This window comes from Leucopleurus acutus (assembly GCF_964270905.1).
Source record: "Leucopleurus acutus genome assembly, chromosome: 10".
Taxonomy (NCBI): Eukaryota; Metazoa; Chordata; class Mammalia; order Artiodactyla; family Delphinidae; genus Leucopleurus; species Leucopleurus acutus.
In genome coordinates, this window is record NC_139153.1 from 81,966,652 (window position 1) to 81,982,859 (window position 16,208).

The 16,208-nt window shown below is 47.9% G+C and overlaps 1 protein-coding gene and 1 long non-coding RNA gene across 2 annotated transcripts; both read right to left on the reverse strand.

The window, feature by feature from the left end:
• Positions 1 to 1,455: 1,455 nt before the first annotated feature.
• LOC309967939 lies at positions 1,456 to 4,544 on the reverse strand. The gene is made up of 4 exons (XR_014326548.1): positions 4,209 to 4,544; positions 3,972 to 4,011; positions 3,296 to 3,501; positions 1,456 to 2,371 (listed from the first exon to the last, which is right to left on the reverse strand). It is a non-coding gene; the product is annotated as an uncharacterized lncRNA (long non-coding RNA).
• Positions 4,545 to 9,434: 4,890 nt separating this feature from the next.
• Positions 9,435 to 11,639, reverse strand: LOC309967560 (heat shock 70 kDa protein 1B). Its single transcript, XM_082848315.1, has one exon. It carries the CDS (start codon positions 11,450 to 11,452, stop codon positions 9,527 to 9,529), a length of 1,926 nt encoding a protein of 641 aa, XP_082704441.1. The 5' UTR covers positions 11,453 to 11,639; the 3' UTR covers positions 9,435 to 9,526.
• Between the last annotated feature and the right edge of the window lie 4,569 nt (positions 11,640 to 16,208).

Below are 16,208 nucleotides of genomic sequence, written 5' to 3' on the forward strand. Positions count from 1 at the left end.
GAACCTAGCAGCTAGTCCACCAGTGGCTAGAGGCTAGAAGCAAAGTTCCCTGGCTCTTGCCCCATTTGAAAGCAAGAATGTTTCAAGGAGGCAAAAACTATAAGAACAGATACAAAGTTTATTATTAGAGACACAACACAATTGGGAGAACAGCACACAGAGAAACAGTTTATTTAAGACAGAAGCAAGGCAGAAATACACGGAGAGAAAGGATATGGGCATCCTCTCTGAGGAGTAGCGAAAAGGGCGATTTAAATCACATATAGGACGGGTCTTCCGGGTCTTTGGTTACCTTTAGCCAATTATCGTTTTCTTTTTTCACAGCTGACCAGTCCTAGGACCCTCCCCAAGATGGGAGTGCAGCTTTTTGCCAAGATGGATTCCACTGCAGAGGCCTGTGGGGGGTATGTCCACACTTATTATGGGGTGGTGCCCCCTCCCTTTTTGACCCCCAAGGAGCCTTCCTGCTCATGTGTAGACAGGGAAGTTTACCTTGACCTCAGGAGTGGTCATCTTATCTCTTAACTTCAGCAGAGCTCAGCTTCTGCCACTTGCTTTGTCCTTGGAGTGTCTGGGTGAGAACCAAGCTTCAATTTTACTCCCACTTGACAAACACCAGTGTCCAGCCCAGGGGCCTCAGTACCTCCTATCTCTGTGACCTTAAGCAAATTATTTAACATCCCTGAGCTTTCCTCTCCTTGCTTGCAAGGTAGGGTAGATACATATCTACTTTGCAAGGTTTTAAGGATTCAATGAAGTGAAACACATAAAAAGCCTAGGACAGACCAAAGCACTAAATATATAGTGGCTGCTAAGATTATACAGAACCCGTGGTCAGGGAATAGCAATGGGAGAGTACCCAACAGGGCAATTTCAAGGACGGGAAAAAAAAAAAAGGCCTGGCAAAGACGATTAAGGAAAATAAAAGTTGGAAAAAATCTTTGCTGAGTGGGGACCAAGGTGGAAACGTTCCATAGGAAAACAGATGCAAAAGATGTGCAGTTATTTAAAAGATGAATTATTTTTAAAAAAATGAATTATTAGGTACACAAACTGGTACAATCCACCTGGAGTAGTGATGGCAGGTAGAGAAACAGGCACTCTGAAGGAGACTGCTGTTACGAGTATAAACTGGGACAACTTTATGGAACATACATCATTACTTTAAATGCCCAAATCCTTTGACTCTGAAATTCTACTTTTGTAAATGTATTCTACAACACAACTTCAAATGGGTGCAAATTAATAGGGAATCAGCACTGGTATATACCATGACCAGAAACTCAAATGCCCCCTTACCAGAAGCTGGCTAATGTACAATACAGCCTTACAGCAGCATACTCTTCACACGCTGGTGGGGAATCTCCTTTATGAAGATGACAAATAGGAGCACAGAGTATGCTTTTCCCCCATTTTTTTTTTTACTGCAGTGAAATACACATGATATTTACCATCTTTACCATTTTTAAAAAATTTTTTATTGGGGTATCGTTGATTTACAATGTCATGTTAGTTTCAGGTATACAGCAAAGTGAATCAGCTATACATATATCCACTTTTTTGTTAAATTCTTTTCCCATATAGGCCATTACAGAGTATTCAGTAGAGTCCCCTGTGCTATACAATAGCTCTTTATTAGTTACCTTTTTTATATGTAGTAGCATGTATGTGTCAATCCTAATCTCCCAATCTATCCCCCTCCCCCATCTTTACCACTTTTAAGCATAAAGTTCAGTGGTAACAAACACATTCATCACATTGAGCAACCGTCACCACCATCCATCCCCGTAAACTCTTTTCATCTTCTAAAATGGAAACTATACCCATTAAACAGCAACTCTTCATTTCCTCATTCCCTGCCCCTGGCAACCACCAGTATATTCTTTTAAAATATATCTGGACAACCTATGTTTTCACCAATTGATCAAAAGGCAAATTGGATGTCTGTGTCAATGGCGTAATAAAAACCTCAAATATAAGAATACTACCACAATCAATCTAGAAATCCTTAACACTGGTGTCAATATGTGGCAAATCTACCTTTTGTATGTGGCTGCAAAGAGGTACAGCTAGATGTCAACTGTGATGCTCATTCACTGGTGGTTAACCTTTCATGTCCCTAAACCTTTCTGTACCGTCTTGTTTTCACTGAGACCAATCTATTTTTTATTTGCTTTAAAATATTTTATTGGAGTCTTTTGGGTAAGACGAAGTAAAGGCCACCTAATTGATTTTGGTCCCCAAATTTCTAGGCAGTCTCCTCCACCCCAGGAGATTGACAGCTGCTTACGCGGGTTAATGCAGGAAAGACGTGAAGTTCCAAGGATCTGTCCGACACCAGGTAAAGAATATCCTTTGTGTCAGCAAAATTCTAAAATTTCATAAAAGCAACACATATTAGTAACATGCAAGCAACTGGCAGTAAAGCATTAATCTAGGGCTTCCCTGGTGGCACAGTGGTTGAGAGTCTGCCCGCCAATGCAGGGGACACGGGTTCGAGCCCTGGTCTGGGAAGATCCCACATACAGTGGAGCAACTAGGCCCGTGAGCCACAACTACTGAGCCTGCGCGTCTGGAGCTTGTGCTCCGCAATGAGAGGCCGTGATAGTGAGAGGCCCGCGCACTGCAATGAGGAGTGGCCCCCAGTTGCCGCAACTAGAGAAAGCCCTCGCACAGAAACGAAGACCTAACACAGCCATAAATAAATAAATAAATAAAATTAAAAAAAAAAAAAAAAGCATGGGGCTTCCCCAGTGGCGCAGTGGTTGAGAGTCCACCTGCCGATGCAGGGGACAGGGGTTCATGCCCCGGTCCGGGGAGATCCCACATGCCACGGAGCGGCTGGGCTCGTGAGCCATGGCCGCTGAGCCTGCGCTCCGCAGCGGGAGAGCCCACAGCAGTGAGAGGCTCGCATACCGCAAAAAATAAAAAAATTAAAAATAAAAATAAAAAAAGCATGAATCATAGATACGGGGACAGGTTGGTAGTTATCAGAGGGAAAGGTGGTTAGGCAAAAAGGATCAACTGCACGGTGACTAGATTTATGGTGGTGATCGCTTTCTAGTGTATATAAATGTACAAAACATTATGTTCCTGAAACTAAGGTAGTTATATACCACTTTTACTTTAAAAAAAGAAAAGTCTGGGTGGGCAGGGGAATTGCCACACAGTGTGGAAAGAAGCATAAGAGTGGATCAGGTGGTTTCAAAGATCCTCAGAAGTTCTCAAAGACTCTAGTCCACCCAGGTCACCATTACCACTCTGGAGCTGGTAGAAAAACCAGCAAGAGACTTACCACAGTACCCAGGTAGAGGCACGCTACTCTCCACTTCTTGTCACAGCTTGTTGATGAAGTGGCAGGAACCATTACCTGGGCATCCCAGCTATCCCAACAGCACTTCTCCAAGAGGAAAATTCCAAACTTTAGGCCTTCAGCCACCAGGCTATCCCTGAATCTCTGTGAAGGGGCACTGCCCCTGCTGGGCTTCCAAAGCTCTCAAGCTAGAAAGATGGAAGCAGGACCACCAATGAGAAATACAAGCAGAGAGTTACAGCCCTCCCCCTGGCTCCTCTCAAAACTCCAAGTATCCAGTTCCCCAAATGAGTCAGAAATTAATTTTGACATCAGAATCAGCATCAGAGACTCTAGTCTGAGAAATCATCATCCCCAATTTAGGGAGACCTGGATCAAGGGAAGCCATTATGGGAAGGAATCTACAACATTCAAAGACAACAGCCCCAGTACAAGGATCTAGCAAATTAAGAATTCAGGGATGGGAAGTTCTGCAGAGAAAAGGAGTAGGAAACAAATTTAGAACTGCGGAGAACACCTCCATCAAGAAGGCCCAGCATGCAAGGTAGTTTATAGTAGAAAAACAAGTGGAGAAAGCAGGTTTAGCAAGGCTTAGACAAAACTTTGGGGAGTTAAAAACGTGAGCGATACTAAGAGCGCCCGCACACCTAACACTCACCTTTATTCAAAAATAACACACCGGTGAACGTCTTAAACCCCTAATGGAGAAACGAGACACACGAGTAAGTGGCTTCCCCGAGGCCAAATACTAGGGATCCCAACCCGGGGGATGGAGGTGCTCAGCGCGCTGCGGTGATGGCGTCAGCGAGACACTCAGAATCACCTGGGATCATCATCACCCCCCATCCTCCCCCAGTACAACTACCAGCCACTCCATATCGCACAATCCACTCACCTTCGAGGCGCTGCGGACCCTCCTTCGAGAATCAGGGGCCTGGGAAGAAACCAGTGAGTTAGCAGAAGCCAGGGCGACTACCAGACGAGTCTCCCTGGGCTGCGTCAGTTCCAAGCAGTGGAGTCACGGAGACATCAGAAATTCTAGTCTGTAATGATAGTTCATCCTGCTCAGCCCGAGACTTCGGTCCCCTCAGTGTCCAACACGGCCCTGAGGTACTGAGGTACCCGTAGCCGGCAGCTGTGCAAAGACGGCGCAGGCGGTCGCCTTCCTCTCGGAAGGTTGCACAGCTGCCGCCACGCGGATCCCAAACCCACCATCTTCCCCAACCACGAGTTCACTGCACAAAGAGAACAACGAGGCCTGGGCCAGGCCTTTTATTTACGGCGGCGTGGCGTCGGGGCCTGACGGGCCTATAGCTGTCTTCTGAGATGCCTGTCTCGACCCTCAGAGTTTTCCCCATAGCTTGTCCAAACAAGACTAAAGTTAAGTGAAAGAGAGGCCATGAGTGAACGTTTCACATTCTTCTGGGCAAATATTCGGAGATGTTTTGTGAATTTTGAAAAACAAAAAACAGGCGACTTTACTGGCCAGGCCGGAGAACGTTCCCGACGCTGCCAGGTGCGCGCGCAGCTGAACGCTCTTCCTGGATGGCCTCCCAGATAGTCTAGTCCCTGCTTGTGTAACCAAAGGACTACTCTTTAGTTCTCGCTTGTCCCGGTTTGGATTCGGGGGTCACACCAAGGGACTGTCACCCTGCTCTGTCTAGCCAGCGAAATCTGAATTTGCAAGACCTGTCAGGTACATTAAACTTCCTGTCCTTTTTTTTTTTTAAGCACCTTTATTAAGGTATAATTGTGTCCACTGAAAAAAAAATGCACGACCTAAACTTGAGAATCTGTTTTATTTGGTGGATAAAACTGAGGACTTAGGCCCGGGTCGCAGCCTCTCAGCCCTGAAGAGGTACCTGAAGAGGTAAGGGAGGAGCCAGGCTACGTAAGAGTTTTTGCGAGAAAGATCGGGTAGTCGGCACTTCATAAGATTACTGTCAATTAGAGAAAACTAGGGATTTCCCTGGTGGCGCAGTGGTAAAGAGTCTGCCTGCCAATGCAGGGGACACGGGTTTGATCCCTGGTCCAGGAAGATCCCATATGCCGGGGAGCAACTAAGCCCCAGCGCCACAACTACTGAGCGTGTGGTCTAGAACCTGCGTGCCACAGCTACTGAAGCCCGTGCCCCTAGAGCCCGTGTTCTGCAACAAGAAAAAGCCACCACAATGAGAAGCCTGCGCACCACAACGAAGAGTAGACCCCGATTGCTGCAACTAGAGAAAGCCCTCACGCAGCAGAGAAGACCCAGTGCAGCCAAAAAATAAAAAATTAATTAATTAAAATAATTAAAGAACCTCCATACTGTTCTCCATAGTGGCTGTATCTATTTACATTCTCACCAACAGTGCAAGAGGGTTCCCTTTCCTCCACACCCTCTCCAGCATTTGTTGTTTGTAGACTTTCTGATGATTCCCATCCTAACTGGTGTGAGTTGATACCTCATTGTAGCTTTTTTTTTAACATCTTTATTGGAGTATAATTGCTTTACAATGGTGTGTTAGTTTCTGCTTTATAAAAAGTGAATCAGCTATACATATACATATATCCCCATATCTCCTCCCTCTTGCTTCTCCCTCCCACCCTCCCTATCCCACCCCTCTAGGTGGACACAAAGCACAGAGCTGATCTCCCTGTGCTAGGTGGCCTGCTTCCTACTAGCTATCTATTTTACATTTGGTAGTGTATATATGTCCACTATTGAGAACAGTGTGGAGGTTCCTTAAAAAACTAAAAATAGCCTTACCATATGATCCAGCAATCCCACTATTGGGCATATACCCAGAGAAAACCATAATTCAAAAAGACACATGCACCCCAATGTTCATTGCAGTACTATTTACAATAGTAAATGCCCATCGACAGACGAATGGATAAGGAAGATGTGGTACAGATATACAATGGAATATTACTTAGCCATAAAAAGGAATGAAATTGGGTCACTTGTAGAGACGTGGGTGGATCTAGAGTCTGTCATACAGAGTGAAGTAACTCAGAAAGAGAAAAAGAAATATCGTATATAAACGCATATATGTGGAACCTAGAAAAATGGTACAGATGAACCGGTTTGCAGGGCAGAAATAGAGACACAGATGTAGAGAACAAACGTATGGACACCAAGGGGGGAAAGTGGCAGGGGAGATGGTGGTGGGATGAACTGGGAGATTGGGATTGACATATATACACTAATATGTATAAAATAGATAACTAATAAGAACCTGCTGTATAAAAAATAAATAAAATTAAATTTAAAAAAAAAGAAAACCAGACATTTCAAGTTAATGAATTTAACTAAACATGCCGCAACAAAGATTCCATGTGCCGCCACGAAGACTCGGCGCAGCCGAAAATAAATATTTTTAAAAAACCTCTTCCAAGAATCCTATAGTATTCATCTGTTTTGACACATTTCTCAGCTCCCAGTGGTTGAGTTCCACCTGTGGTTGATGTTGCAAAATGACTTTAAGTTTCAGGAAGTGTATATGTACAGGTAGGTGATGACTTATATTCTAAAGTGGCTGTTTTTATTGGCTGTGCTGCGCCGCTTGCAAGATCTTAGGATTGAACCCAGGCCCGCAGTGAAAGCGCCGAGTTCTAACCACTGGGAGACCAGGGAATTTCGTGATGTTGCTTTTTAATGAACCATTTCCCTAATGAGGACTCATGAAAGTAGTTGGCCCAGCTTCAGGAATTCTCTTTGGCCCGTTAAACTGTTGCTGGCGATTTCCCTAACCTTTATCATCACTGCTGCTGCCAGTGATTCAACACTTTAAGGCCTTGGAAGGCTTCCAGCTCTGGTTCACAGCAGAAAGCCCCTTGCCACCAGCTGCTGCTCCTGGAAGCACTGACACCTTCCTGTCCTGTCTCTCTTGGGTCCCCATACCTCTAAAAACATAATCATCTGGTGCAGTGGCTTTTTCTCAACTTTGGCTGAAACACTGAGACAATTTTAATTCTATACAATTACTTGGCCTACTTCCAGGCCAATTTCTTGGCCTGACTCTTGCGGGACTGGTATCAGTATTTCTTTAGCTTCCCAAATGATCTCAATATACCACTGGGCTGGAGAACCATGGCTCCAACGATTTGAAGTTACCAAGGTTTATTCCGTCTATTGCCTGACTGGTTAAATTTTTTAAAAGTTAAGCAAGCCCCCAATTTCTGCTGCTGCAGCAGTTAAACTGCACATACTATATGCTATGGTCAGAGCCTATAATATTACCGTTCACCTATCTTGTAAGTAAGACCAGCCTTTGAGAATTGGCCCAGGAACCAAAACTATACTATTTCCTTTACAAGCTTTTCTTTTACAAGGCTTCCCATACTTTGTCATTCCTAAGATGTTTCAGTTTCCCAGAGAGGAAGGATTTATTGAAAGATAAAACACAGGGAACTTTAATTTGATTCTGGAGTAGATATTCCCAGGCTCAGTTTTCGGAAAAACAAGGTTGGGATTTATCAGGCTAGAGGAAATGTTAAGGACGTTTAACTGCTCCAGTGAGAAGCAGCCCCTAGGGAAGGGCTTGTGTGGGAGGAACGCCCATCTCCCCAGATCTATGCTGCGCAGCTTTTATTTCCTCTTCGTTCATAATTAAATGTGCTATTAAGTTGCTTTTGTTTTGAGACTGTCCATGAAAAGTACAAAAAGGCTACTGATTGTTAAAACTGGGGTAAAATAAATAAATAAATAAAAAAAAAATAAAAACTGGGGTAAAACCACCACTTACAGCCAGACAGGAACCACCCACACTAGCCCCAGTGTTCAGACAGTGTGAAAAAACCCTGGCCCCCAGATCATCACTTGTTCCTCCCTAGTTTTGCTCTGGATATAGCTGAAGTGACCACCTCCACATGGCTACCTATGAAAAAGAAACTTTACAATACCTAAGTTAGAGGGTGGTGTGATGAGAACTACTGAGGATTACTGGAGTGACTCAGAGAAACAGGTGCAGTGCCTGGCCCATTCCTCTTTATTGCCATGCCCCCAAACTCTCAGTATCTCACTCCCCCAGACCCTCAGTTGAATAACTGCAGCTCCAGTGACCTTCGTTGAACATGTTGCTTGCCTACAGCACATTTCTGCTCAAAATGATCTAGATCTGGCTTCCCTGGTGGCGCAGTGGTTGAGAGTCCGCCTGCCGATGCAGGGGACACGGGTTCGTGCCCCGGTCTGGGAGGATCCCACATGCCGCGGAGCGGCTGGGCCCGTGAGCCATGGCCGCGGAGCCTGCGCGTCCGGAGCCTGTGCTCCGCAATGGGAGAGGCCACAACAGTGAGAGGCCCGCGTACCGGAAAAAAAAAAAAAAAAAAAAAATGATCTAGATCTTTGGAACTGAGGCCATTCAGACAAATGCTTTATTTTGAAAGGAGGCAACCAAAACTAAGAGGCTAAATAATTTGCACTAACTCACTCAACTGGGATTTATAAAACAGAGTATGAATCTGCATCTCATTTTTACTGTTTTGTCCACCCCTAAATTCATAAATAAAAGACTGGAAGACTCACAGGTCTAGTAAGAAATGAACAGCTCTGCACACAGTGAGTGCAAGACCCTAAGGAACCATGAACCCCTCTCAACACTGCCTTTAACACCACAACAATCTCTCCTCCCCAAAACCCTACGGCAGCTCCCATCCCTACTTGTACCTAAAACAAACCCCACCCCAATCAAAATGGGCACTTGGAATTTGTTTTCTGTCATGGATGTGATTTACCACCTACAATAAAGTCCCAAGAAAAACAGCCATACCCACGGCTCCAAATACGTATGATACTCTCTTCAGAAGTACAGCCCTTTCATGGTCTATGGATTTCAGAGAAGAAACTATTATCTCTCCCCAAATAAAAGCAGACATACATATTTAACATTTTATTCTTATTCCTTAAGCATACACATTTTTAATTCCATGAGTTTTGGTATGTTTACAAAGCAAAATATAGGACAGAAGGTGGCAGTGTTAATCCATTTGACAGGGGGAAAAAAAAAGGAAAGCGACCCTTACACTACCAACTTACATGAAACGCAAATAATTGTGGTGAACACATTGGTTATAACATACAGAAATAACAAAGACAAGCAAGCTAATTATTAAAGGTTAAAAGCTAACCTTAGAATGAACTGCTATAGTAGAGGACTAACATACAGGGAAATAAGCAAGGTCCTTGGGTCTCCTCTGTCTCAAAGGGGAATACAGAGAATAGTAAGTCCCCTAATCCACCTCCTCAATGGTGGGGCCAGATCCAGAGCCCCCTTTAGGGGCCTGGGCCCCAAAGCCGCCAGCCCCGGGGCCACCCGCCCCCTGGTACAGTCCGCTGATGATGGGGTTACACACCTGCTCCAGCTCCTTCCTCTTGTGCTCAAACTCGTCCTTCTCGGCCAAGGTGTTGGCGTCCAGCCACGAAATCACCTCCTGGCACTTGTCCAGCACCTTCTTCTTGTCGGCCTCGCTGATCTTGCCCTTCAGCCCCTCATCCTCCACGGCGCTCTTCATGTTGAAGGCGTACGACTCCAGGGCATTCTTGGCAGACACCCTCTCGCGCTGGACCTCGTCCTCGGCTTTGTACTTCTCCGCCTCCTGCACCATGCGCTCGATCTCCTCCTTGCTCAGCCGGCCCTTGTCGTTGGTGATGGTGATCTTGTTGGCCTTGCCCGTGCTCTTGTCCATGGCCGTGACGTTCAGGATGCCATTGGCGTCGATGTCGAAGGTCACCTCGATCTGGGGCACTCCCCTGGGCGCCGGTGGGATGCCGCTCAGCTCGAAGCGCCCCAGCAGGTTGTTGTCCCGCGTCATGGCCCTCTCGCCCTCGTACACCTGGATCAGCACGCCGGGCTGGTTGTCCGAATAGGTGGTGAAGATCTGCGTCTGCTTGGTGGGGATGGTGGAGTTGCGCTTGATCAGGGCAGTCATCACGCCCCCAGCCGTCTCCAGCCCCAGCGACAGGGGAGCCACGTCCAGCAGCAGCAGGTCCTGCACGTTCTCAGACTTGTCTCCCATCAGGATGGCTGCCTGCACCGCCGCCCCATAGGCCACCGCCTCGTCGGGGTTGATGCTCTTGTTGAGGTCGCGCCCATTGAAGAAGTCCTGCAGCAGCTTCTGCACCTTGGGGATGCGGGTGGAGCCCCCCACCAGGACCAGGTCGTGGACCTGAGCCTTGTCCAGCTTGGCGTCGCGCAGAGCCTTCTCCACGGGCTCCAGGGTGCTCCGGAACAGGTCCGAGCACAGCTCTTCGAACCGCGCCCTGGTGATGGACGTGTAGAAGTCGATGCCCTCGAACAGGGAATCGATCTCCAGGCTGGCCTGGGTGCTGGACGACAGGGTCCTCTTGGCCCTCTCGCAGGCGGTGCGCAGTCGCCTCACGGCCCGCTTGTTCTGGCTGATGTCCTTCTTGTGCTTCCTCTTGAACTCCTCCACGAAGTGGTTCACCAGCCTGTTGTCGAAGTCCTCCCCACCCAGGTGGGTGTCCCCGGCCGTGGCCTTCACCTCGAAGATGCCGTCGTCGATCGTCAGGATGGACACGTCGAACGTGCCCCCGCCCAGGTCAAAGATGAGCACGTTGCGCTCCCCCTTGCCCGTCCGGTCCAGGCCGTAGGCGATGGCGGCAGCCGTGGGCTCGTTGATGATCCTCAGCACGTTCAGCCCCGCGATCACCCCGGCATCCTTGGTGGCCTGGCGCTGCGAGTCGTTGAAGTAGGCCGGCACAGTGATCACCGCGTTGCTTACCGGGTGGCCCAGGTACGCCTCGGCGATCTCCTTCATCTTGGTCAGCACCATCGACGAGATCTCCTCGGGGTAGAACGCCTTGGTCTCCCCCTTGTAGCTCACCTGCACCTTGGGCTTGTCACCGTCGTTGATCACCCGGAAAGGCCAGTGCTTCATGTCCGACTGCACCACAGGGTCGCCAAACTTGCGGCCGATCAGCCGCTTCGCGTCGAACACGGTGTTCTGTGGGTTCAGCGCCACCTGGTTCTTGGCCGCGTCGCCGATGAGCCGTTCGGTGTCCGTGAAGGCCACGTAGCTGGGGGTGGTGCGGTTGCCCTGATCGTTGGCGATGATCTCTACTTTGCCGTGCTGGAACACCCCCACGCAGGAGTAGGTGGTGCCCAGATCGATGCCAATGGCCGTGCTTTTCGCCATGCCGGTGTCCTGTCCTCTCGGCTCCGCAACGAACTTCAGACCTGAAAACGGCCAACGAGTTCAGCGACGAGGAGCTCGGTTCTTTCGGATTCCGAAACCGAACGCGCCGGTGCCGCTCGGGGTGGTGTTCGCAAAGAGTGTGTCTGCAGAAGCTGCGCTCACCAACCACACGAATCTTAGTAGCTCTCTCAAGGCTCGCCGTTTCTCTGAGGGCTGCTCTGTGTTTATAATTTTTCAACAAGCTCCGCCTTTTCCCTCCTCAGCCAATCACCGAGCTCAGTGTGGCTGCCGGGTCGGGAATATTCCAGGGGTTTCTCCTCAGGTCCTGCCCCCTTGTTTTCTGGGACCAATCAGCCCCGTGGGTGCCGCCCCTCCCAGAACTCTCCAGACTCTTCTCGGATTCGCTGGAGGAAACGGGAGTCCTAAGGGGAGGGGGGAGAGGCGCTGGGAAGAGTCGTTGTTGACTCCGCCCACACAGTCTCCGTTTCCCTGGTGAGCCGCCTGCCAAGTAGTTGGCTGTCGACCGGAAGGATGAGTCCTAGGCTTGTAATAAGTAGGGCGGTGAGAGGCTCGTGGGGCTCAAATAAGTTTGGTTGTTTAAAGTAGGATTAGGGGGTACACGATTCCGGGGAGACCCAAATTACAGAAAGATCCGGAGTTTCTCTAAGAGGGTGGGGTATCTGTGGCCCAAAGAGACGCTGATTGGAGCCTGACGCTGATGGAAGCAGCCACGTTTGGACCGGTTCGCGGAGGGGCCGGGATGCCTGAGAATTGCCTTGGCCCTCCCGGCGTTTTTCCCATCTTATTTTTAAAGTAGGAAGGACAAGGAAAGAGATAATGAAGTATAGTTTTGGCGTCATCTTTAGCCCTATATGGATGGAATATCTGGGGATGGGAAAATTTGAATTTTCAAAAGAAAAGTAATCAGGTAAACAGACGGTTCTTAAATTGGAGAAGTTCCCAACGCCTTAAAAGGGACGCGTTCGGTCAGGGGCGTGGGGAGGGAAGGGCAGGGTTGGATCCACCGCGCCCCTGTCCCCGCCCAGAATCGCTCCCGTTTTCCTCGGGCTGGACTGGGACTTGAGGAAGAAAAATGATCTCTATAGAAATTCAGCTATCGGGCTTCCCTGGTGGCGCAGTGGTAGAGAGTCTGCCTGCCGATGCAGGGGACACTGGTTCCTTCCCCGGTCCGGGAAGATCCCACAGGCCGCGGAGCGGCTGAGCCCGTGAGCCATGGCCGCTGAGCCTGCGCATCCGGAGCCTGTGCTCCGCAACAGAGGCCCGTGTGCCGCAAAAAAAAAAAAGAAAGAAAGAAAGAAATTCAGCTATCATTAGGCCTTTGGGGCTTCTCCCAGTTCCTCATCTTTCCCAGCCTGGGTTCCAGGCCACCCCCCTGTTTCCTTTACGCCTTGTTTTTGTTTTTTTTTTGGGTACGCGGGCCTGCTCACTATTGTGGCCTCTCCCGTTGCGGAGCACAGGCTTCGGACGCGGAGGCTCAGCGGCCATGGCTCACGGGCCCAGCCGCTCCGCGGCATGTGGGATCTTCCCGGACCGGGGCACGAACCCGTGTCCCCTGCATCGGCAGGCGGACTCTCTACTACTGCGCCACCAGGGATGCCCCTTTCTGCCTTCTTCATTCCCGGTTCAGCCTCGGATGATTGGTGGTGCCAGGATTAATCTGAGTCCGGAATTCGGCCTTCTGCCTTGTCACTTGCAGCCTCTAGGCTGTCCACCGCTTTAAAATAAATGTGATGTGGTGATGAGCCTGCGAGGGCGGGGCGGGAATGTTCACTCTTTAACAGCATCATATGCTACAGCAGGTTGGCAGGTGGCTCACTTAAAAGCAAACTGGTCGGGATGGTGCGGTAAAGTGGGAGAGGTTGGCGGGACCCAGATTCTAGCTCCTTTAAAACTTCACATTATTTGCTGTGCACGTAATTCTTCCACTTAGTTTTTTTAGCCTGGATTTCAACTTTCTGTGCGTTACCTTTCTTCCTGTTTTAGATACAATTTTATATTTGGTAATTTGTTTTGGCCTTTGTTTCTTCATCCTTTGTGTGAAATGCCAGACCCCTTGTTAGGCGGCTAAAATGAAAATTTGAGGGACATTAAAGGAACAGTGCGGGGTTCACAACCCATAGAAAAATAGACTCATTGCTGTACTCACATGTCTTGAGCATAGAAAACATAAGAGCACAAGTGGGAGGAGGCAGGGTTTTTTTTCTATTTGTTTATTTATTTATTTATTTTGGTTGCTTTGGGTCTTCATTGCTGAGCGCAAGCTTTTCTCTAGTTGCGGTGAGCGGGGGCTACTCGTTGTTGTGCTGCGCGGGCTTCTCACTGTGGTGGCTTCTCTCGTTGTGGAACTCGGTCTCTAGAGCACAGGCTCAGTAGTTGTAGCGCACGGGCTCAGTTGCTCGACGGCATGTGGGCATGAACCTATGTCCCCTGCATTGGCAGGCAGATTCCTCTTTTTTTTTTTTTACTATAAAACTATTTATTTATTTATTTTTGGCTGTGTTGGGTCTTCGTTGCTGAGCGGGGGCTCTCTCTAGTTGCGGGGAGCTACTCTTCGTTGTGGTACGCGGGCTTCTCATTGGGTGGCTTCTGTTGTTGGGAGCATGGGCTCTAGGTGTGCAGGCTTCAATAGTTGTGGCACGTGGGCTCAACAGTTGTGGCTCGCAGGCTCTAGAACACAGGCTCAGTAGTTGTGGCGCATGGGCTTTGTTGTTCTGCAGCATGTGGGGTCTTCCCCGACCAGGGCTCGAACCCGAGTCCTCTGCTTTGGCAGGTGGATCCTTAACCGCTGCGCCACCAGGGAAGCCCAGCAGGCAGTTTCTGATGAAGGGAAGAAATCTCGCTTTTGAACACTTTTGCTCAATTGGCATTCTTTACACACACACCTGTCCATCAAAACACCTCTTCCTGGAATCCAAGGGTATTCATTTGTTTATTCTATAATTTGCTCAGGCTAATCTAAACTGATGTTGCAAAAAGATTGCTTTAACAAACCTGTGTGTCTTTCTCTGTGCAGGTAGGTGATAACTTTTTTTACTTTCAGATGTGACCCCCTAATGAATCACCTCCTTAATCTAGTCAAGCTGGCCAAAGTTCAGGAATTTTCCATTTCTTTATGCAATATCTGGCTGGGGATTCCCCAAACTTACATCTTAGCTGCCCAGTATAGGAACACTTCCAGAGACCCTTAACCTCACCCCCTCCTTCTGGAAGCTTCCTCACCATCAGCTGCTACCAGCAGCACTTCTGGATTCACTCTTTCCTTCTCTCCAAATTTGCAATTGTATTCCTCTGTTGGTTTGAAGCAAAGGGTATCATTGTCTCCACTGCCAGGCAGGTAGAGGATGTGAGAGGGCCTCAAATCTTGTGGCTGCTGGCTTAGCAGAAAAAAAGCCACTCGAAAATGCTGTTTTTCTTGAATCGGGCAGTCAGCCGCACATCGTATTTGACCTACCTTTTGCATTAAGTTTCTCTCTGTGGACTGGCCTGTAAACCTAAGCATCTGTATTCCTTTTCCATTTCCCACAAGGGGAGAGTCTCCTGAATTTTGTCTTTCCTTTTGCACTGGACACTTCCGAATGCAGAAATTCAGTTACCGGTTTACTTGGTGTCTACGGAGATTATATGAACCCCAAGAGATTTTTCAGAACTTTAATTTGATTAGCTTTGGAATTAGGTTTTTATCGGGTTTGGTGTTTGGAAGGATCAAGGCTCAGTTTCCCCAAGCCTGACGGGCTGTCAGGTAAAATTTAAGGGTGGGGGATGGGAGAGAGAGTGCCAAGAAAGCTGACCGCCGGCGACAGGAAGCTTGGGGGAGGGGAACCTTTCTCACCCCAAAGCTGCGGGATCTTGTTTCTTCTCTCTCCTTTTTCCTACAGTTTTTCAAACAGTATCGTTTTCTCCTCAATTCTATTTGTTTTAAAAGATAGTATAATTCTAGGTTTATCAGAAGAACGCAAAAGAGATAACTGATATGAAACCTAGAGCCAGGCTTTTTTTTTTTTTTTTACATCTTTATTAGAGTATAATTGCTTTACGGTGGTGTGTTGGTTTCTACTCTATAACAAAGTGAATCAGTTATACATATACATATGTTCCCATATTTCTTCCCTCTTGCGTCTCCCTCCCTCCCACCCTCCCTATCCCACCCCTCCAGGCGGTCACAAAGCACCGAGCTAGTCTCCCTGTGCTATGCGGCTGCTTCCCACTAGCTATCTACCTTACGTTTGGTAGTGTATATATGTCCATGCCTCTCTCTCGCTTTGCCACAGCTTACCCTTCCCCCTCCCCCATATCCTCAAGTCCATTCTCTAGTAGGTCTGTGTCTTTATTCCTGTCTTACCCCTAGGTTCTTCATGACATTTTTTTCCCCTTAAATTCCATATATATGTGTTAGCTTACGGTATTTGTCTTTCTCTTTCTGACTTACTTCACTCTGTATGACAGACTCTAGGTCTATCCACCTCATTACAAATAGCTCAATTTCGTTTCTTTTTATGAGCCAGGCATTTTTAACCATCAAATGGCAAAGGCTTCAAAGACCTGGGAATCCTGCTAATTTCCAGCAGCATGGAAAAAAACCTGGGTTTGCATCTGGACTCTACTTCGTTGTTGAAGCTGTTTTTCTTTCTTTCACAATGAAGTACTTGTAAGTTAACTAAATTACACGTCTCTGTATCTCTAAATTAGAATTAACAATATTTCATAGGATGACGACTACAAGAATAATACTTATAAG